The sequence below is a fragment of the Salmo salar genome, chromosome ssa01 (genome assembly GCF_905237065.1).
Source record: "Salmo salar chromosome ssa01, Ssal_v3.1, whole genome shotgun sequence".
NCBI lineage: Eukaryota > Metazoa > Chordata > Actinopteri > Salmoniformes > Salmonidae > Salmo > Salmo salar.
This window is the reverse complement of record NC_059442.1, coordinates 5,917,408-5,930,893: the sequence shown is the minus strand read 5'-3', so window position 1 is coordinate 5,930,893 and position 13,486 is coordinate 5,917,408. Positions and strand designations below refer to the sequence as shown.

The 13,486-nt window shown below is 43.3% G+C and overlaps 2 protein-coding genes across 2 annotated transcripts; one reads left to right on the top strand and one right to left on the bottom strand.

Moving 5' to 3' along the window:
• Window positions 1-260: 260 nt before the first annotated feature.
• On the bottom strand, window positions 261-6,160 carry gmfb (glia maturation factor, beta). The gene is given in 7 exon segments (NM_001146556.1): window positions 261-1,092; window positions 1,302-1,375; window positions 1,916-1,998; window positions 2,777-2,826; window positions 3,483-3,532; window positions 4,928-5,024; window positions 6,134-6,160. Coding segments are annotated over 7 exon segments (429 nt in total). The 5' UTR covers window positions 6,137-6,160; the 3' UTR covers window positions 261-1,020.
• A 303-nt stretch (window positions 6,161-6,463) lies between these two features.
• LOC106602745 (uncharacterized) lies at window positions 6,464-8,861 on the top strand. The gene is made up of 4 exons (XM_014195617.2): window positions 6,464-6,658; window positions 6,982-6,996; window positions 7,110-7,976; window positions 8,427-8,861. Exons 3-4 carry the CDS (start codon window positions 7,132-7,134, stop codon window positions 8,494-8,496), a joined length of 915 nt encoding a protein of 304 aa, XP_014051092.2. The 5' UTR covers window positions 6,464-6,658; window positions 6,982-6,996; window positions 7,110-7,131; the 3' UTR covers window positions 8,497-8,861.
• Window positions 8,862-13,486: the final 4,625 nt, after the last annotated feature.

Here is a 13,486-nt window from a genome sequence, read left to right as displayed (position 1 = left end):
AAGTAGTGCACTATGTAGGGAATAGTGTACCATTACATCACTGCAAAGTCTCACTAAGAATCACAATGATTCTACTCTAAAACAAAGATGAAACAGAGATAACCAACAGTCTGCCACTCTCAAGGAAGTTTGCTGCAGGCTCTTAAAATGTTACTTATCGACCAAGAGCAGCAATGCTTCCTTTTCCCCGGGAACAACTGCAATAACAACATACAGATCTAGAAACAAGATGGTAAATTGTATTTTTAGCTGTCTTTTTTGAGTATTGTAATAAGGATTAATATTCTTTGTCGTCATATGGTGTCATATAAACTTAAATCAGTGAGTGAATGTTGTAAGAAATGAATGTATTACTTTATACTGACCTACCTTTCCAAGCACAAGGAGAAAGTACACACACACACACAACATAGTCAAAAATACATTGAATTTGGATGTAAAATGAATGGCTATGTTTGTGTGATTTAAGGTCAAAAGTGCTTCAAGCCTGGAGGCACTTCCATCTTGAAAATGTATAAAGAAGAATCAAAGTAGTACTGTATCTTCACAAGCCAGCATCCTCCCACAAGTCATATATTTATGACTTGATACATATTTCTTCTTTTTTTTTAAACAGCTCCCCAAATCACAGATCCCCTCTTAATATCAGAACCATCCTTTTGGTTACATAAAAAAAATATTTAAAAAAAAGTGGTTAGAATCTAATCTACCAGGTCATAATTATGTAATTATTACTAAACAAGCAAAACTCAAAAGAAATTGCCGCCATGACAATTCCTTTCAATTTCCCTTGAATTTTGCTTGTGTAGGACAAGGAGAGCTCTATCCATCTCAGAAGGAGTGGTAGTGTTAATTTCATTATGGACACAGGAAACTGGCACATGTTGAGGGGGGGGGATTGTATGGGGAATAGGTACATCGGAGGAGGGAAACGTAACGGAATAGTGTTCTTTTCCTTCCCAGCGTCTTGTTCCTCCTGTAGACCCTTCAGTCCATTAGATCACCCAAAATGGCCTCGTCTTAACCGAAGAAGCCCAGCTTCTCTCTAAGCCATTCCTCTGTCAGGTCCTCCGTGTTTCTGATCTCAAACACCTGGAAGAAATGAGCAAGAGCCGATAGATTATTGCCCTTTTTACAAGAAATAAGTCAACATCTTTTAGCCAATTTCATGTAAAACACATACTAATATATTTATGGATTTAGCTGTATTTCAGTACTAGTTTATATATTAAATACAGATAGCATTGAGCTCCAAAGATGAAAAAAAACTTAAAAAAAAAAAAAAGAGTTAAAACACTAACCTTGGTCAACTGGACAGTTTGCACCAGTTTGTTTTTGCTTCCGGCGTACATCATCTGTTGCTCAGGTTTACATCCTGAGAGAAAATAATAATAATAAAAAGACGTAGTAAAACCAGAGAAATAGAATGAGGAAGTTCAATGATATGTTTCTCTACGGGTAAAACTAAAACCTGTTATATGCATGTATTGGCCTATTTAAATCGCCTTTACCTTCCTTATCCTACCTCATTTGTACACACTGTATATAGACTTTTTCTATTGTGTTATTGACTGTATGTTTGTTTTACTCCATGTGTAACTCTGTGTTGTTGTATGTGTCAAACTGCTTTGCTTTATCTTGGCCAGGTCGCAATTGTAAATGAGAACTTGTTCTCAACTTGCCTACCTGGTTAAATAAAGGTGAAATAAAAAAAATTAAATCACTTAAAGTAAACATATTTTACTATCCAATAATAATAATAATAAAAATAATAATAATAAGGTAACCTTAGTTACCATGCCCTCATTGGTTAAAATGGCAGACTGAATTCATCTTTCTTTTACAAAAATGGGCCAACACATGTTGTTACAGGTATAGTAGCTACAGGGATGTTGAGGTTCGGATCTTATCTTACCCACTGGACTGGAGAAGATGAAACACAGAGGGTAAGAAACTCGCCCGTCATCATGTTCATACTTGTAGCTATACACCACAAATGTGCAGAAGGTTAAAGATAACTTTTAGGATTAAAATAGAGATTTGACTGTGCTCAACACTTTCACTTAAAAAAAATCACACATTCATGTCAATGGGAGAATTTGTTTACGTCCCTGTTAGTGTGCATCTCTCCTTTACCAAGATAATCCAATCCATCTGACAGGTGTAGCATATCAAGAGGCTATTTAAACAATCATGATTTTTACACATGGGGACAATAAAAGGACACTCTTAAATGAGCAGTTGTCACACAACACAATGCCACAGATGTCTACATTTTGAGGGAGTGCACAATTGGCATGCTGATTGCAGGAATTTCCACCAGAACTGTTGCCAGAGAATTGAATGTTCATTTCTCTACCATAAGCCGTCTCCAGCGTCGTTTTAGAGAATTTGGCAGTACATCCAACCGGCCTCACAACGTGTAACCACGCCAGCCCAGGACCTCCACACCCGGCTTCTTCACCTGGGGGATAATCTGAGACCAGACACCCGGACAGCTGATGAAACTGACGAGTATTTCTGTCTGTAATGAAGCCCTTTTGTGGGGAAAAACTCATTCTGATTGGCTGTGCCTGGATCCCAAGTGGGTAGGCCAATGCCCTCCTAGGTCCAACCATGGCTACGCCCCTGCCCAGTCATGTTTAATCCATAGATTAGGGCCTAATGAATGTATTTCAATTGACTGATTTCCTTATATGAACTATAACTCATGTAAAAATGTTGAAATGGTTGAATGTTGTTTTTATATTTTTGTTCAGTATAGATGAAAGGATATCTTGGCTGTCTTTCAGGCAGCTCATCCTTCAAATCATCAGGAGAAATATCCTAGAATGAGACACAGAGACAGACAGAGAGACAGACAGAGAGACAGACAGAGAGAGAGACAGACAGAGAGAGAGACACACAGAGAGAGAGACACACAGAGAGAGAGACACACAGAGAGAGAGACACACAGAGAGAGAGACACACAGAGACAGAGAGAGACAGAGAGAGACAGAGAGAGACACACAGACAGAGACACACAGACAGAGACACACAGAGAGAGAAGAGAGAGACACAGAGAGAGAGAGACACAGAGAGAGAGACCGAGGAGAGAGACACACAGAGAGAGAGAGACACACAGAGAGAGAGACACACAGAGAGAGAGACACACAGAGAGAGAGACACACAGAGAGAGACACACGAGAGAGAGACACACAGAGAGAGAGACACACGAGAGAGAGACACACAGAGAGAGACACAGAGAGAGACACACAGAGAGAGAGACACACAGAGAGAGAGACACACAGAGAGAGAGACACACAGAGAGAGAGACACAGAGAGAGACACAGAGAGAGACAGAGAGAGACAGAGAGAGACAGAATTCAAGGTTAAATATGTACTGCACAACAGTAGGTTTACGCTACATCATATAAGAGGGTGTGTGGATAAAACACTTATAACACTGACGGCATCATACAATAACCAACCTGGCAACTTACCTCATGTTCTTCATCAAGGATGACAAGCTGCTTGTCCTTGTCAATCTTCACTGAGAAAGAGAAAACACACACACAAAAAAAATATTTAGATAAAATATTCCTCAACAGTCAATATGTTGGTCCTCCCCAAGCACTTGACCCAAGCACAATATGTATGTAGAAGCAATAATAACATTGTCAACTTTAGATTCTTTATTATTAGGAGGATACTGACTGATTTATGATTAAAAGATACTGACTGATTTATGATTAAAAGATACTGACTGATTTATGATTAAAGGACACTTACCGATTTATGATTAAAAGATACTGACTGATTTATGATTAAAGGACACTTACCGATTTATGATTAAAAGATACTGACTGATTTATGATTAAAAGATACTGACTGATTTATGATTAAAAGATACTGACTGATTTATGATTAAAAGATACTGACTGATTTATGATTAAAAGATACTGACTGATTTATGATTAAAAGATACTGACTATTAATCCGATTTATGATTAAAAGATACTGACTGATTTATGATTAAAAGATACTGACTGATTTATGATTAAAAGATACTGACTGATTTATGATTAAAAGATACTGACTGATTTATGATTAAAAGATACTGACTGATTTATGATTAAAAGATACTGACTGATTTATGATTAAAGGACACTTACCGATTTAGAGGATACTTCCTGATTTGTGATTTAGAGGATACTTCCTGATTTGTGACTTAGAGGATACTTCCTGATTTGTGATTTAGAGGATACTTACCGATTTGTGACTAAGAGGATACTTACCGATTTGTGACTAAGAGGATACTTACCGATTTGTGATTTAGAGGATACTTACCGATTTGTGATTTAGAGGATACTTACCGATTTGTGATTTAGAGGATACTTACCGATTTGTGATTTAGAGGATACTTACCGATTTGTGATTTAGAGGATACTTACCGATTTGTGATTTAGAGGATACTTCCTGATTTGTGACTAAGAGGATACTTACCGATTTGTGACTAAGAGGATACTTCCTGATTTGTGACTAAGAGGATACTTCCTGATTTGTGATTAAGAGGATACTTCCTGATTTGTGACTAAGAGGATACTTCCTGATTTGTGACTAAGAGGATACTTACCGATTTGTGACTTAGAGGATACTTACTGATTTGTGACTAAGAGGATACTTACCGATTTGTGACTAAGAGGGTACTTACCGATTTGTGATTTAGAGGATACTTACCGATTTGTGATTTAGAGGATACTTACCGATTTGTGATTTAGAGGATACTTACCGATTTGTGATTTAGAGGATACTTCCTGATTTGTGACTAAGAGGATACTTACCGATTTGTGACTAAGAGGATACTTACCGATTTGTGACTAAGAGGATACTTCCTGATTTGTGATTAAGAGGATACTTCCTGATTTGTGACTAAGAGGATACTTACTGATGATAGCAGCATTGTTAGTCTCCTTCCGGAAGCGGAATTCCCGTAGCTTTTTAACTAGATCTCCGTCAACATCACACACAACCAGTGATTCGCTCTGGAAGTAACAGATAGAAGGTGATTCATAAAGCCTCTCCAGAGTTGGAGTGCTGATCTAGGACCAGACACCCGGACAGCTGATGATAATAAAATACCATTATGTAGACAGGGGAGACCTGATCCTCGGTCAGCACTCCTAACTCAGAGATGCTTAATGAATATGGGGGCCAGGAATAAGAATTGTTATGATGTCTCATTTCAAAAGGAGATCAGATCCCTCTAACACACGATTGGGAACTTTTGATGATAGCCTTAAAGAATAATTATTGAGATGGACATTAGATATATCTTAGATAGATAGAGATATGTATAGATATATCTCTGAACTTGCAAATTCTATTAAATAGTGAGACATTTTTAGCGATCAATAAACAGACCACACCTGATAAATGATGTGTCTTGGAATGAGCAGGGATCTTCGTTTATGTAACATCCCAGAATCATTGTTCACGACGGGTTAAAATTCCTTTGTTCAATGGCCTAGTCTGGATATGATTTGACAGGTAACAGGAAATACCGACGTGCACTGATTTAGCAACTACAGGGTTATACAAATATATATAGTACCTCTCAAATACGAGAGATGCGCATCTCTGACAATGCCGAGTTGAATTTGTCTTGAAGCCAAGTTTAGCTAGCTAGCTAACTAGATAGGTTTTGCAAACTACAGGAAATGCGAATCTAGCTAGCTAGCTGGCTGGCTGACATGCATTTTATACACAAAGCGCATATAAATGTGACAGAATAGTCACGGCACTTTGACGATCTGAAATGAGCTAGTTCCATCGAGTAGTTATAGGGTAATTACATGGGAATTTGATGTGGCTAACTTTCTCAGACAATGCATGGGGGGTTTTATCCGTTAACCAGCTTGCTATGCTATGCTATGCTATGCTATGCTCCATATCGTGACATGTTGCAGCAGATCACATTGAGCTGGGTGGAACAACTGCATATTTAAAAAAAACATTTAAAAAACAAGCGAAACTCGAATTAAAGAGACGATTATACAGGTAGAGGATTGCAAACTTGAAAATAATCCCTAGCCAAAATACATTTAGTGAGGTTTTTTATGTTTTCTTTCAACCCATCTCTGGAACAACTTACCATTTTCCCTGAAGCGCAGACTGTTCTGTCTAGACCGGAGGAGGGCAGTATAGAACAGTATTTTTTTATTTCGCCCACATATAATCTCATGACTCTGATATGACCAATCCGCTCCCCATCCCACACACACCAATTTAAAATCATTATTGGGAATATTTTTCCGTATCATGTCGTACTGTACTAGTTAAATTTTACTCATATAAAGTTGAAAGAGAAAAGGGTAGATATACTTTTATTCATTTTCGATTTTTTTTGTTTGTTGTTGTTTGTTGTTGTAATCATTTTTTTTGTCGACTGCAATCCCAGAAAATGTGTGTGAGTCTGGAACGCAGCCATTAGTTTCCAGCCATGTTTCCTTCCGCCCAGTGTCGCGTCATATTCTAGGCGTGAGGGCAGACTCTGCACTTCCTTTATTCCAGGACTTTTACACAGTCAGATTTTTTACTTTGTTGTTATCTCTCAACTGGCAAATTCTTGTTGTTTCTAACTTTAGAATTTTGTTAAAGACGTCCCTCTTTTGTCGAGGTAATGTTGAAAAGCCGAACATACTTTAAAAAAAAAAAAAAACATTTCTGTATTGTACTTCGTTGAGCAGCATAAATATGTAGAATCAAGTTGGTGGATAGCTAATGTTAGATAACGTTAGCTGTACGTCGAGCCAGCTAGCTTTCTACATGTGAATAACACTAACCAGCCTGCAATCCAGTTTAATTTAAAGTTTATAGGTAGCTTGTGATATCTAAACTATGTTGCTATTTACTTCCGGCTGTTATAACTAAAGTAGCTAATAGGCTATAATAGGTTATGCTTCAGACCTAACACATTTATTCCCCCCCATTACCTTTCAGGACATGGATTTCTCGGTGAGTTAGCTACTTTTATCAATCACGTTTATTATCAAGGTATGCCTGTTTTAAGATGGTAAATGTGTTGGTGAAGATCGTGGTAGCAACCTCCCTGTTTTTCTTGCATGTAGCTGGCAGATGCCATAGCAGACGATGTCCCGGGCCAAGCTGAGAAAGCAGCTAACCCCAACCCAGCCGCCTCCAACGCCCCTCCGCCCACTAACCCAGGATGGCCTGGTGCGGCCCCCGGAGCCCCCACACAGCCCTCTGCTCCTGGGGGATTCCCTGGGGGGCCACAGTCTGGTTCAGGGGCCCCAGGGCAGTTCCCTGGAAGTCAAGGACCCTTCTCTTCCGGTCCCGGAGCACCAGGGCAGTATCCTGGAGCTCCCTCTGTCCCTGGTGGGTTCCCGCCCGGCCCAGGGGTACCGGCACAGTACCCAGCTGGACCTGGAGCACCAGGACAGTACCCAGCTGGGCCTGGAGCTCCGGGTCAGTGCCCAGCTGGGCCTGGAGCACCGGGACAGTACCCAGCTGGGCCTGGAGCACCGGGACAGTACCCAGCTGGGCCTGGAGCACCGGGACAGTACCCAGCTGGGCCTGGAGCCCCGGGGCAATACCCAGCTGGGCCTGGAGCCCCGGGGCAGTACCCAGCTGGACCTGGAGCACCAGGACAGTACCCAGCTGGTGGAGCCCCCGGCCAGTTCCCTGGAGCCCCCATGCAGTACCCGTCTGGACCCTTCCAAACTAGCCCCGGAGCACCCCAAGGACCCTACCCTAACGTGCCTTACCCAGGAGCCCAGCCTGGTGGTGGGATGTATGGGCCTGGAGGTCCAGGAGCTGCCTTCTCTCCTGCAGGAGGCACCTTCTCTGGTGGAGGCTTCCCTCCTATCCCCCCTGGATCATGGGGTCCTCGAGGTGGTGGAGGCTTCCCTCCCCAGCCGGGCCACCCAGGGCCCATGGGACCATACGGGGGGCAAGCGGCTCCAGGAGGCATGCTGGTGAGTAAACACATGCTTTTAAAACACCACACATTGCTTGCTTGCTTGCTTGCTTCCTTCCTGGTGCACTTCTGTCCTAGTCTTCACCGGAGGATCTCTGTACACGTGGTGTGGCTCTTTTTTTTGGGGGGGGGGGGTTTCCTTGCCTCGTTTTACCTTCCTGATTTCGCATGCTTACATTAAGCGCAGCAGTCAGGATGGTGGATCAGAGATTTGCTGCAGGGCTGTAAAAATGGTGTTTGTCTCCAAGAAACAGCACTGCAATAACATTATACTGGTCTGAGGTGTTTTCTGCAGGGCGCAAACCGCAAAAGACAAGGCAAGGCAAAACAACAGAACATTTACAGTAATATCATATTGTATCATTTACAGTAATATTGTAATGTATCATTTACAGTTATATCGTAATGTATCATTTACAGTAATATCGTATGTATTCTTGTCTTTCAGCCCAGACATAATATACCATATCCACCACATTTTTGAAAGCACTGAACTCTTCAGATTTTCAGTCAGATGAGGACACCAACCACAGAAAGTCACCTTGTGGTTTGGTTTAAGAACTACAAGAAAGCAGCAGCATTTTGTATTTGGTTGAAGAGGTTTTTATTAGCTAATACCTGGGGGGGCGGAGAAAGGGAGCCCAATAATGTTTGCTGTCATTCAAGTGCAATACATAGCCTCGGATTTTTACATTTTATATTATTTCACTCTTAAACTTTCATTAAAGTCACACTTATCTTTTATAATAACATTTTATATGCTACTTTCTAGAAAAGCCAAACATCATTTGGGTAGTAATCCTCCTGTACTCGTGTGTTTGCCAGCGTTGATAAAATGTCCAATTGTGTTAAATATTTGAAATAAAGAATACTATCACTTGTGTTTTGCTTGTGTTCTGATTGTTATTTTTTTGCATTGCAGTGTTTAAAGAAGTAGTTTGGGATGTATGCCCTGTTAAATTAAATTAATCAAGAGGTGATATATATATATATATATATATATATATATACAGGTGGTACCACTGGTTGAAGGAAATGACGTTTCAACTCATCCAGTTATTCCTGTTGTGACTCAGCACTATTAGGCTCATGTAGAGTGTGAGGATCTGGTTTGTTTGGTGTAGGGCGTAGTGGAGACTCTTCTTAAGGGGAGGGTGACTCATTTTTCCAGTGGCGTTTGGAATGTAGGGCGAGGCTCCAGAGTTAGCCAACAAAGTCATTTCATTACTTACCATGAGAGATTATTTTTTTTTAAAATCAATAAGGGAATGTTTTGAATTTGTCAGGAAGTTTGATTTGTATTTCTTCCTTGATGTAATAAGGATGCATCTACTATGTCTTAATTACAACTAAGTGACCGTTTTAGTGGCACCACTGGATAGTGGTCATTTTCTCTTGACACCTGATACAATGTCACTTAATAAAGCTCATATATTCAATATTCTTACCAATTCTTTATCCAATCCTCTTTTATTAATATTGAAATGTGTACTTATGTTTTATTGAAATGTGTACTTCTATTGGGTCTGTTGTTGATAAAGGTCATTTATATTAGTTTCATCTTTTTAACGAAACACTAAGACTGATGACCTGTAATGTTCATGTACCATCTGTTTGAGCCAGTGCCCTACGAACTGCCTCTCCCTACTGGCATAATGCCCAGGCTACTGATCACCATAGTAGGGGAACCCATCCCTGGAGGAGACCGGTAGGTACTCACACTACTAAACTAGGCTACAGGATTAATTAATCCGTTAATTTGCTCCTTCATTTATCCATTCAATACATATGTTCCAGTAATGTGGGCACGGGGTGTTTTCACATATTGTCCTCTTATAAAATATCTGATCTGTCTTCTTATTAAAGATCTGATCTGTCCTCTTATAAAAGATCCAATCTGTCCTCTTATAAAAGATCCGATCTGTCCTCTTATAAAAGATCCGATCTGTCCTCTTATAAAAGATTTGATCTGTCATCTTATAAAAGATCCGATCTGTCCTCTTATAAAAGATCTGATCTGTCCTCTTATAAAAGATCCGATCTGTCCTCTTATAAAAGATATGATCTGTCCTCTTATAAAAGATCCGATCTGTCCTCTTATAAAAGATCCGATCTGTCCTCTTATTAAAGATCTGATCTGTCCTCTTATTAAAGATCCGATCTGTCCTCTTATAAAAGATCCGATCTGTCCTCATATAAAAGACCACTTTGCAATAGTGCATCTAAATCTTTTAGGGGGGTGGGGTTAGAAGGATTACTTTATCCTATCCTAGGTATTCCTTAAAGAGGTGGGGTTTCAGGTGTCTCCGGAAGGTGGTGATTGACTCCGCTGTCCTGGCGTCGTGAGGGAGATTGTTCCACCATTGGGGTGCCAGAGCAGCGAACAGTTTTGACTGGGCTGAGCGGGAACTGTCCTTCCTCAGAGGTAGGGAGGCGAGCAGGCCAGAGGTGGATGAACGCAGTGCCCTAGTTTGGGTGTAGGGCCTGATCAGAGCCTGAAGGTACGGAGGTGCCGTTCCCCTCACAGCTCCGTAGGCAAGCACCATGGTCTTGTAGCGGATGCGAGCTTCAACTGGAAGCCAGTGGAGAGAGCGGAGGAGCGGGGTGACGTGAGAGAACTTGGGAAGGTTGAACACCAGACGGGCTGCGGCGTTCTGGATGAGTTGTAGGGGTTTAATGGCACAGGCAGGGAGCCCAGCCAACAGCGAGTTGCAGTAATCCAGACGGGAGATGACAAGTGCCTGGATTAGGACCTGCGCCGCTTCCTGTGTGAGGCAGGGTCGTACTCTACGAATGTTGTAGAGCATGAACCTACAGGATCGGGTCACCGCCTTGATGTTAGTAGAGAACGACAGGGTGTTGTCCAGGGTCACGCCAAGGTTCTTAGCACTCTGGGAGGAGGACACAATGGAGTTGTCAACCGTGATGGCGACATCATGGAACGGGCAGTCCTTCCCCGGGAGGAAGAGCAGCTCCGTCTTGCCGAGGTTCAGCTTGAGGTGGTGATCCGTCATCCACACTGATATGTCTGCCAGACATGCAGTGATGCGATTCGCCACCTGGTTATCAGAAGGGGGAAAGGAGAAGATTAATTGTGTGTCGTCTGCATAGCAATGATAGGAGAGACCATGTGAGGATATGACAGAGCCAAGTGACTTGGTGTATAGCGAGAATAGGAGAGTGCCTAGAACTGAGCCCTGGGGGACACTAGTGGTGAGAGCACGTGGTGCGGAGACAGATTCTCGCCACGCCACCTGGTAGGAGCGACCTGTCAGGTAGGACGCAATCCAAGCGTGGGCCGCGCCGGAGATGCCCAACTCGGAGAGGGTGGAGAGGAGGATCTGATGGTTCACCGTATCAAAGGCAGCAGATAGGTCTAGGAGGATGAGAGCAGAGGAGAGAGAGTTAGCTTTAGCAGTGCGGAGAGCCTCCGTGACACAGAGAAGAGCAGTCTCAGTTGAATGACCAGTCTTGAAACCTGACTGATTTGGATCAAGAAGGTCATTCTGAGAGAGATAGCAGGAGAGCTGGCCAAGGACGGCACGTTCAAGAGTTTTGGAGAGAAAAGAAAGAAGGGATACTGGTCTGTAGTTGTTGACTTCGGAGGGATCGAGTGTAGGTTTTTTCAGAAGGGGTGCAACTCTCGCTCTCTTGAAGACGGAAGGGACGTAGCCAGCGGTCAAGGATGAGTTGATGAGCGAGGTGAGGTAAGGGAGAAGGTCTCCGGAAATGGTCTGGAGAAGAGAGGAGGGGATAGGGTCAAGCGGGCAGGTTGTTGGGCGGCCGGCCGTCACAAGACGCGAGATTTCATCTGGAGAGAGAGGGGAGAAAGAGGTCAAAGCACAGGGTAGGGCGGTGTGAGCAGGACCAGCGGTGTCGTTTGACTTAGCAAACGAGGATCGGATGTCGTCGACCTTCTTTTCAAAATGGTTGACGAAGTCATCCGCAGAGAGGGAGGAGGATTCAGGAGGGAGGAGAAGGTGGCAAAGAGCTTCCTAGGGTTAGAGGCAGATGCTTGGAATTTAGAGTGGTAGACAGTGGCTTTAGCAGCAGAGACAGAAGAGGAAAATGTAGAGAGGAGGGAGTGAAAGGATGCCAGGTCCGCAGGGAGGCGAGTTTTCCTCCATTTCCGCTCGGCTGCCCGGAGCCCTGTTCTGTGAGCTCGCAATGAGTCGTCGAGCCACGGAGCAGGAGGGGAGGACCGAGCCGGCCTGGAGGATAGGGGACATAGAGAATCAAAGGATGCAGAAAGGGAGGAGAGGAGGGTTGAGGAGGCAGAATCAGGGGATAGGTTGGAGAAGGTTTGAGCAGAGGGAAGAGATGATAGGATGGAAGAGGAGAGAGTAGCGGGAGAGAGAGAGCGAAGGTTGGGACGGCGCAATACCATCTGAGTAGGGGCAGAGTGAGAAGTGTTGGATGAGAGCGAGAGGGAAAAGGATTCAAGGTAGTGGTCGGAGACTTGGAGGGGAGTTGCAATGAGATTAGTGGAAGAACAGCATCTAGTAAAGATGAGGTCAAGCGTATTGCCTGCCTTGTGAGTAGGGGGGGAAGGTGAGAGGGTGAGGTCAAAAGAGGAGAGGAGTGGAAAGAAGGAGGCAGAGAGGAATGAGTCAAAGGTAGACGTGGGGAGGTTAAAGTCACCCAGAACTGTGAGAGGTGAGCCATCCTCAGGAAAGGAACTTATCAAGATGAACTCTCCAAGGGAACCTGGAGGGCAATAAATGATAAGGATGTTAAGCTTGAAAGGGCTGGTAACTGTGACAGCATGGAATTCAAATGAGGAGATAGACAGATGGGTCAGGGGAGAAAGAGAGAATGTCCACTTGGGAGAGATGAGGATTCCAGTGCCACCACCCCGCTGGCCGGATGCTCTCGGGGTATGCGAGAACACGTGGGCAGACGAGGAGAGAGCAGTAGGAGTAGCAGTGTTATCTGTGGTAATCCATGTTTCCGTCAGTGCCAAGAAGTCGAGGTGCTGGAGGGTAGCATAGGCTGAGATGAACTCTGCCTTGTTGGCCGCAGACCGGCAGTTCCAGAGGCTGCCGGAGACCTGGAACTCCAAGTGGGTCGTGCGCGCTGGGACCACTAGGTTAGAGTGGCAGCGGCCACGCGGTGTGAAGCGTTTGTGTGGTCTGTGCAGAGGGGAGAGAACAGGGATAGACAGACACATAGTTGACAGGCTACAGAAGAGGCTACGCTAATGCAAAGGAGATTGGAATGACAAGTGGACTACACTTCTCGAATGTTCAGAAAGTTAAGCTTACGTTGCAAAAATTGTATTGACTAAAATGACGAAGATGATACAGTACAGCTGGCTGGTGAAGTAGGCTAGCTAGCAGTGGCTGCGTTGTTGACTTTGTTTGAACGTGTAGCTGGCTAGGTAACCTCGATAGTTTCAGTACTACACCTTATCATGATACAAAAGCAACTATGTAGCTAGCTAACATAGCACTAATCAAGACGTTCCTTTGTAATGTATTTAGTTTCTACAATGCTGCTCGTCGGTAA